General features: G+C 51.3%; 1 protein-coding gene across 1 annotated transcript; it reads right to left on the bottom strand.

Annotated features, from left to right (window-relative positions):
• Nucleotides 1-7108: 7108 nt before the first annotated feature.
• Nucleotides 7109-8056, bottom strand: foxb1a (forkhead box B1a). Its single transcript, XM_056282552.1, has one exon. The coding sequence runs from the start codon at nucleotides 8054-8056 to the stop codon at nucleotides 7109-7111; it is 948 nt and encodes a 315-aa protein (XP_056138527.1).
• Nucleotides 8057-9688: the final 1632 nt, after the last annotated feature.

Below are 9688 nucleotides of genomic sequence, written 5' to 3'. Positions count from 1 at the left end.
GTTTGTGCTCTGTTTGTTGTTGACTGGCCGAGACCCCCGTGTTTAGAGGAGAATCCTGTGAGCGAGCCAGCGGCCCGGCCCCCCCCTTTCCCCGGCGAAGAGTAAACTTCGGCTTTGATTCGGTATCCAGGAACGCAGAGGTTACCAGTGGCTGCTAATTAACCTCACATTATGTTCACTAACAAAGAAACAAAGGAACAAAGTGGAATTTCAATGCAGGAGATTATCACAATCACAATGAGCACAGTGCTGGATCATGCACTTAATGGGGATTTTCACACTGGCCGTGACAACGTGAGATTAGATCAAAGACAGATGAAGCTACATTAACAGAACAATGGCACTTTGTTACGCAATAACAAGCAGCCATCTGGGTCTCGCGCGGTCCCCGGATAGGAAAGGGTTACAAGTGCGCAACGTAAAATTGGCCAGACTTGAGTGATAGACCTTCCCCGACGGCAACTACGAGATTTGATTGTTAGGAGTTTTATTTCTGCTTTGTTCTGCCGGGGAGGAGGTAGCGTCCCTCCTCAAACACGTCGACACAAAGAGAGACTCTTAGCCGGTCATTGTGGACTCTTATTTTCATCCCACCGGCTGCATGGCAATTACCGCCGACTTCCTACCTGGCGTGGAAGGCAGGCCGGCTGAGGGGTGCCCTGACCCTGCAGTATCCAGAGGGGGAGAGACAGAAGCTGTCAGGACTAACACCTCTCTGCAGTCCCTTGGGCGACGCTTTTCCAGATGCTGCCCCACGGGGCCTGCCGCACATGCCCGCTAATCAGCTCCATCTCATCTCTGGGAGGAGCCGGCCCCTCGCGGACATGGGCCCTCTTCTCACCTCTGCTACCTCGGTGCACCTTTGAAGTGCTCCGAAAGTGTTAGTTTATGGCCGTGGAGGGTGTGATGAGATCCCGAGGAGAGGCGATAAATTAGCTTGTTGTCACACATTTAAAAGGGGGGAAATAGCAGGTTGCTAAAAACCCGCAAAATCTATTACCGTTCTAACACCTCACAGCTAAGGTTCTTGAAAATAATAATAATAATAATAATAATAGCAAAAAAACAAAAAACATCGCGGCGTCAAATCTGTTAAGTGCATCATTAGAGAGCCCCGTTCGCATGATCGATAGAACTGCCCCCCCCCCCACCCCCCTCAACAGAAGTTGTGCGTTCAACTCTGTCACTTCGGCGAGCACAATAGCGAAGCGTCACTGAAATGAGCCAATATCCTCCAAGTGCAACAGACTCCTGTAAAATGAACGGGGGGGCAGCCTTTTCATTGCAGCCAGACAAGCCAAGACAGATCAGAGGTTATTTGACTCCCAGAGCACACCCGTCATAAACATGCCTGATTAGACCAACAACAGCACAGGGAACTCTGTCTCCGTCAACAATTTACATATTCGCAGTACCGCCGTGCCTCCTGAGCACTGTCCACCCTGTGCACAATATTGAACGTCCGCAATCTACGCGAACTTGGTGCGGTGGCTTTCCTTTTAACCCCTCCACCATTGGAGGTGAAACGCAATAGTAACACGTTTGGGGAGTCAAACATAATTAAGGTGTGACTTTTGGAGCGCGGTGTAAGACGGAGGCTGACAGGAATGGTGCCTTAGGTTTGATAGATGTGCAGGAAAGACTGGCTGCCTCAACCCTGTCTCAACGCGCCTGAAATTGCACAAGTTCGGCAACCAATGACAAGCAAACCTCTCCTTCTATATGTAAAAAACAAAAAAAACCCACAGTGTTCCTACATCACATTTGTCAGGTCGACTCGGAAAACATTATTTACACTGATCCCGTATATCAGATGCCCTCCGCTAGTCCCTATAAACCGACGGTAGGCTAAACCTGTGTGAGATTAATAACTGATGTGCGGTCGCGAGATAATCTCCTTCACAGTATTTTGCATTTTTATTTTTCTTTCTGCAGACGTGCACACACAATCAGTCCCATCCTCAACGCGTTGCGGCACCTCGGTTTCTGCAACAATACGCATCCTGATCTTGACCAGCGATTATTACCCCGTTTACCAGGGTCCCTCGATCCTCCTATGACAACATCCTCCATACGAGGACTGCACGGGCCGGGTAAAAAGTTGTGTTTCACAAGAATGTACCGCTTAACACAACCACGCTTCATGAAGTTAGAGAAAATCCCCAAGCGATTATATTTATTTTCCAGCAAAATGCTTTAGGCTCACTCTGGGATTTTTTTTTTGTGGTTTTTTTTTAAGCAAAGGGGACTACGGACCAAAGCGTCTTAAAATGGTGGGAGCGGTCTGGTGCCACCCACTGACATAATTTGTTTCACAGTCACCACCCGGCAGCATGAATCGGATGTTGACACTCTAATTTCATGCACACATGGGTGTTTGGCTGAGCGGGCCTTGCATGCTTCGGCATTCCTCTGCTCGCCCACCTGCCCCCTTTTCCCCCCCGTTAGACACCGTTATGTCATGCATTTGGCCCGGGATTCCCATATAACGACTGATAACTCAATCACACCCCGGTACCGACACCACAAACGCTGGAGGGATGGGCGTAGCCCTCACCTTTCGCGGCCGGGTTCTGCCGCTCTGGTCAAGCCTCGACATACGTTGGGCCGCTCGCGCCAGGGGCTCTTTTTGTTTCCCCCAAGTGTACCAGAGCTCATATTGCGCAGACGACGACGATTCACGTTCGGTTCTCGTCTCTGCCGCAGCGTGAGGTCTCCGCCCCGTCGTCTATTTCTATAATGCCATCATCTCTAATTGTGTTGGACGGTGGAAATGTCAAGAATGGCCCGTGAATATGAATGTTGGGCATGGGTAGTTAGTCCGGATCGTGTGCAACGTGTTCACGCCGATGTGGACTTTCAGGACTTCCTACCTGGAAGCATTAATTGCATCCCTGATGGCTCCAAAACACTGTTACGGACTCTTGGTTTGTGGGATTACTCTTGGATATGTGTGGCTGAATATGTGCACTTGTCTGTTCCCACACCCGCCGTCGGCAGGTCAGTCACGCTCCTCTGTTTGCCAGTAAAGTGTGTTTACCCTGGTCTGCAACGCCATCTGAAAATGTTTGTTTTCCCCGTGTTTGTTGGTATGTGCAAAAAAAAAAGAAGAAAAGAACAAAGACGACGACATAGCCGCCAGCCATATTTGGAAATATCCAAACGCTGTCGAGAATTGATAAGTCGGCGGTGTGTAATTTATTCAGGTTTCATCTGTCGTCGATTGAAAAGTCGGTGTAGGACGGAGGATGAGTTACCTCCTGCTGCACGCTTGTCCATGGCCTCATTCTGTCAGCGCCGAGAACCGGCGGGCGAGCGCGCGCACACCTACATACGTACGTTCAACACTTGCAGATCCGCGGCCTGACAACGAACACAAGGTACAGACGGTGAGCGGCTGAGCAAGTCCGAGTCTCCGTGCTGCACAACCAACCTGACCAATTTCTTTACGGGCGAGAGTAAACCCACAAGATAAACTCATAAACAAACAAGTTGTGTGGAGCGTGGCGGAGAGCCGGACAACATCCGCGGCGTTTCACGGGAGACCCGATCGCCCTTGACACACACGCAAACAATAAACACCCCCTAAATAACACCACCCCCCCCCCTGTCCGTACCAGCTCTCTGCTTGAGGTTAAGTTGAGTTTATGGAGAAGGCCGCTGCCTGAATGCATTAAGCAAATCATAAATTATGCATGCTAATTACCCAGGGCCCCACTTTAATAAATTATTTTAATTAAAATACAACATTGTGGTTTTGCATGTGGTCTATATTTCATCCCCGGCCCGACGTGACCCTCTTTCTCGCCCGAGCAGAACGCAGCGGAGAGACCGGGGATGACTCAGACTGGGTTCACGGCGATACTAATTCATTTATACAGCAAGCCTGCAGTCGCCACTGCAAAGCGTTTCCCCCCCCGAAATGTGCCGTGCACATTCCCCAAACGCACGAGCGAGCACCGCACGTTCTTATTGAGCTGATAAGACGACGAATCCGTAGTCTTAACAACAAGCTCGTTAAATGGGCGTTGCATTTCCAGCTTCTCACATAGTGAAATGCTGCATGAATTGGCACGCAAACATCTTGGACGGCGTTGGGAATAGTTTGTGTTTAAGTTCATTGCTCGGAGAGTTTGTGTGTGTGTGTGTGTGTGTGTGTGTGTGTGTGTGTGTGTGTGTGTGTGTGTGTGTGTGTGTGTGTGTGCGTTTTCCTCCGACGGTTAAATTCCACACTAGTGAGGATTAAAGTTGAAAAGATGCGCCTTCGCCCACGGTGCAATGGTAATTTGTCATCAGAAGCTCTCCCGTCTCCTCTGGCTTGGCCACAAACTTCTGCTCGGTGGTGACTTCTCGTTATATATATTTATTTATTTTTTCTCACCCCCCCCCCAGCCCACCCCACCTCACCCCACCCCACCCCACCCAGCCGACCGGGGTAATCAGTTTACATGCTTCCCTCTCCATCCTTCAGGTGGAGGAGCTCCTCCGAATGCTCCCGTAACCTCCCGTCTTCCTCGGCCAGCTGTTGATACGGCAGAGGCAGACCCCCCGACTGCGGCCATGTTGGCAACGTCACTGCGACCCCAGTGTCCGCGGCTGAAAGGAGCGGATGTGGGTTATGTTTCTTTGCTGTACGAGCCACTCAGAGGAAGATATATATATATAAAAAGAAAAAAAAATTATTTGAATATTTGGATGTACATTTGTTAGAATCACCTCCTGTTTACATTATTATTTTTTGGGGTAACCCTGCACAGTCATCGCTTGGACAATAACCAAGTTGGAAAGAGCAGATTAATCACAGGTGGCTGTTCCCTCCTTCCTGCTTCATCACACACAACAAACTTCTGCAGGAGTCAGCAGCTTGCTTTTCTTCCTACTTTGTTTTCTCTAGCGAGACGGAATAAATCCGCTCGCGCTGCTTTATAAAACAATAGAAACAATAGAGCGGGCTTTAATTCATTTTTAAAAAAAAAAATTTTTTTTCCAACGTTCACCGTTTGAGGCGAGCTCGCTCTCGGCCTCGCGCTCGGGCTGCTACATTGTATCGCGTGGAGGCGCCATGAATAAGGTTATATAGTAACATGACGCACAAAAGGAGGGGAAAACCAACACTGCTGTACGACCCGGCCGGGGGGGGGGTGGAGGGGGCAGGGGGGGGTGGATTTAAATTCCAAAAGGGTCTCGGAGCTCGTTTCCTAGTTCCCGAGTCAGCAATGTGTTTGTGTGTGTGGGGGGGGGGGGGGGAGAGAAAAGAAATCAGTCTTTTTGTCTCGCTGGAAGGAAGAAAAAAAAAGGAGGCTAAATCTACATTGGTGGCCCAAGTCTCGCTCCGCGATTCTTCCCCCTCTTACTGGGGGTGAATGGGGGGAGAATGGAGTGGCCGGAGACCCCTTTTATTTTGATCTACTCGCTTGCGTAATGTGTTTGTTTAATAGGCTATACGTGCTATCGCGTTCTGCACGAGGGGAACGGGGGGTAAAAGCCTTATTTTAATCCCGACCCCCCCCACCACCATAAAAACAACCTTCTCTAAAGTCGTGTCGAGTACTGATTTAGGGAATAGCGCAGATAGGCCTTAAAAAAAACGAATAATACATCAAATTTGCAGACGTGTCATGTTCTCCAACGCGGTAATAATAATAATAATTAAAATTAAAATAATGAAGCATTGATTTAGGCCTCAGCCTCGTCAACGTGTTGCTTGTGTGAATGGTCCGGGTGGGTTTAAAGGGCTGATGAATGAGGCCGGTTGTGTGCGCTGTGAGCAGGCTCGGTAACTCCATGCATCCTAATGGACCGACCATGGACCAAATGCACGAGGGCCTCTGCCACCGGGGCTGCTCTGCAAAACCCCAGTCCGGATTCACACAATCCACATCTTTATTTATATATATATATATATATACGTGTGTGTCTGTGGGGAAAATTTGTTAGAAAACATATTATTGCTATTTCCAGCCAAATAGAACTAATGTGTGCCATTATTATTATTATCATTATTATTATTATAATTATTATTATATTATGGTTATTATTATTATTATTGTTGTTATTAATTAATTATAACAATAAACTCCAGAAACATTTCGATTGTTTACTTCACTTTTAATGAGAAAATATTTCGATGACCATTTCCCCCCACCCCCCCCCCAATTTCAATGCAGACTATTTTGCACACTTTTCAAAAAAAAAGCACGCATGCTCGTGAAAACAAAAACAAAAAAACCCCCCAAAAAACGAAACGAAACGAACCGAACCAAACCGAAGCACAACAGCGATAAGAGAACGCATGCTTTTACCCTGAACAGAAAAGCACATTTCCACACGGTCACCAGCAGCTTTTTAAATTAAAACGCTTCACACACACGCGCGCGCGCGCGCGACACGCGACACGCGCCCTGCAAAATAGATCGTCTAAAATGTGAGACTAAAGGGAAAAAAAAGTGCATTTGAACGACATTTCCATATCAGTTATATGCAATATTCACATGTTGCATCAGACGGCGTCCCGCCACGAGCTGCTGCCGCTTTTCTTTTTCCTAATTCTCCTTTTTCCTTTTTTTAACAGGGACGGCAGGAATAAATCTAACCCCCTATCTGCCTATTTGGTATGACCCATGACCCCCCTTTACAGCGTTACGATCCAACGGGAAGTGTTGGTCCCTGACGTCCCGGACACAACCGTCGGCCTGTTGGAATTTCTTCTTTGCAGGAACTCAATTTAAAAAGGGCAGCGCGGCTGGAAGACTCCTCGGGCGGCTCCGCCGTCACATCTTACAATAAAACCCAGAAGAAGAAGAAACAAAATAACAGAACTATTAAATAATTTATACTTTGAAGAAGAGCAATGTTTCGATCCTGTGCCGGAACCAAAAGGACGATTAAAGCGACACATTCGACACACACGCGCACACGCGCACACACACACACACACACACACACACACACATAAACCAGGAGGCCTCCGCGGCGCGCGCAGCCTCCTCTCGACCGACGATATAGAAACTTTGGGTTCGGTAAGGCTCCTCCACCCGAGCCAAGGGGGTCCATGATTGGAATACAGAGTAGTCCCCCCCTCCCCCTCCCTCCCCCTCTCGGGCGCCGGTCAGTGCACGGCCACGGACTGCAGCGTGGACGGGTTCGTCAGAGTCTCGCTCGGGGTGGCGGGGCTGCTTTGGCTCGTGGCGGTCTGTGGGGACGTGGGGCTGAGGGACTGCGGGGAGTTTGAGAGGAACGCGGGGATGTGCGGGGGTAAGGCGGAGAAACCGGACATGGAGGTCGGGGTGGGTTTGATCGGCACGGGGATGGCGGGCAGGGACTGTCCCCCGTGGCACAGCGACTTGATGGGCAAGCCGCCGTAGGCGCCGTAGTCGCCGCCCGCCATGGAGACGGGGGCCGCCGTGTCGATCACGCCGGTGCTGTACATGTGGGGCCACGCCGTGGTCAGCTGGTTGTGCAGGGGATACCCGGCCGACATGGACTGCATGGTGGAGAAGGCCAGGTTTCCCGGAACTTTGTACTCTCTAGCGATGATGTTCTCGATGGCAAACGGGTGCTTGAAGGTGGACGACTGGGACACCCCGAGGTTGTAGCTGGACATCTGCGGGAGGTGCGTGCCGGTGGCCGCCAGGGCGCTCAGCCGCAGCTTGGCTTGCTGCTGGAGGTAATGGGCCGCCGCGTCGGACTGCTTGCTGGGGCCCAGGTGGTCGGACGCCATCATCACTTTGAAGCGTTTGCGGCGCCGCAGGAAGCTCCCGTTCTCGAACATGTCCCCGCAGTTGGGGTGTAGCGCCCAGAAGCTGCCCTTACCTGGCTGGTCCGGGCGCCGCGGGATCTTGATGAAGCAGTCGTTGAAGGACAGGTTGTGCCGCAGGGAGTTCTGCCAGCGCTGCGTGTTTTCCCTGTAGTAGGGGAACCGGTCCATGATGAACTTGTAGATTTCGCTCAGAGGGAGCATCTTCTCGGGGCAACTCTGGATCGCCATGGCGGTGAGGGAGATGTAGGAGTAAGGCGGCTTCTGGTCGCTGTACGTGTTTCTCCCCGGACGAGGCATCCCGGCTGTTGTGTTTTACGCGTCGAACCGACACTTCAGTTTCGTCCCCTGAACTCCTGGAGGAAAGGTGGCCCGAGCTTCATGTAAGTGACCGCAGGAAGGGGGCCAAAAAACGCGCGTAAAAAAAAAAACAAAACCCAGGAGGCGCCGTGCGTAAAACAGCCGGCGCGGTTCGGATGGAGCCTGCGGAGCTCGGCCCACGGCTGCACCGCGCGTACAGCGTAGGAGGGGACGGAGGGAGAGAGGCGCTGCCTTCTAAGTCTGTCTGCAGAAGTAAGTGGACTCGTCCCGGTTGCAGGATGCAGCGGGCTTCTCATCTGCCCTCCGCGCTACGACGAGCTGGAGCGGATGCCTCCATAATCCTTCCTCTGACGCGTCCGATAGTTTTATGTGGTGACATGAGCGGAGAAGACCCCCGTGGAGGCTGTGCCACCTCTCCGCTATATCACATGACAATCGCCTTGGGGGGGGGAGGGGGGGGCGGCGGAGGGGAGGGGTGGGGTGGAGGAGGGGAGGGGAGGGGGATGCTGTGAGAAAGGCATAATCTGGTTTCATTTACACCTATTTACACGGACACCTTGGGCCAATAGAAATCATTTCCATCTGAAGGCAGAAGCGCGGGGGTGAGTGAGGAGGCTTCGGCAGCCGGAAGTGAAGCGCGACGGCGTCGGGCTGTGTGAAGGTATGCGCTAACATGTGGTGGTTGTGCAGCGGGACTCCTCGTTCGTCACGCCGCGCCGTGTCAGTACGCGCGAGATGCTGCGCGCGGCGGGGAGAGCGCGTATACCCGGCGTGGCACCGATACCCGGCCGGCGTTCAGACGCCGCGCTGCAATTGGTAAATAAACCGCGTTGCGTGATCTTAACGAGGATTCGTTCGTGCGCGCGCGCGTTTCTGTCGTTTGCTAAATTTAAAGCAGTGCCTCTCGCGCTCATTGGGCTCGTGTATCTCTTCAGTATTGCGCGCACTTTGCTTGCTGCGCACTGCAGACAATTAATAAAGGCTGCAGAAAATGTTTCTGCAAAAAAAAAAATGTTTTTGTTGTTGTGCTGCTGCAAAAGCCCGGCAGAATTGTTTGCACCGTGCGCGTTGCTGCACCAGTTGAGTAGCCTGTTAGTTTTTTTGGCCCCCCCTCCTCCCTCTCCTCCCCCCCCCCCTCCTCGGCCAGCGTTTTGCTAAAGCAGAGCAAACGAAGTGCACTATATGAAAACAGCAACACAATGCACACAATGCTGTTCAAACCCAAACCTCGCGAGGCAATCACGTCCGTTGTGCTCGTGTGAAGGAGGCTGAAAAGTACTTCAGAAATGCAAATAAACCCTTTAGGGCGGCGAGCTGAAAACTGTATAAAATATCCATAAGTCAATTATATGAATGTGAAAAGCAAATGGAAGCCTATTTGCAGCCCTGCCTATTCAAGCTCCTGGCCGGAGCTCAGCGAGGGCCACCTTTCCGCTTGGGGAGCTCGCTATAGCCGAGACCACACACGCGCACGCAGATCTGCTCATAATTTATGCTAATTTACCCCCATAAATCCACAATACACCCCCCCCACCCCCACCCCATCACAGGCTGACGGATTACGAATAGGTTCGCAGTGCGGGGGGACGCCATTGTCGATAAGGGTCCTGA

The sequence above is a fragment of the Lampris incognitus genome, chromosome 6, assembly GCF_029633865.1.
Source record: "Lampris incognitus isolate fLamInc1 chromosome 6, fLamInc1.hap2, whole genome shotgun sequence".
NCBI classification, from domain to species: domain Eukaryota; kingdom Metazoa; phylum Chordata; class Actinopteri; order Lampriformes; family Lampridae; genus Lampris; species Lampris incognitus.
Note: the sequence above shows the minus strand (reverse complement) of the source record. Positions and strands in the feature narration are given on the sequence as shown.

Excerpts from the sequence above, each read along its gene's own strand:
- foxb1a (XM_056282552.1), bottom strand. The coding sequence starts at position 8,056 with ATGCCTCGTCCGGGGAGAAACACGTACAGCGACCAGAAGCCGCCTTAC.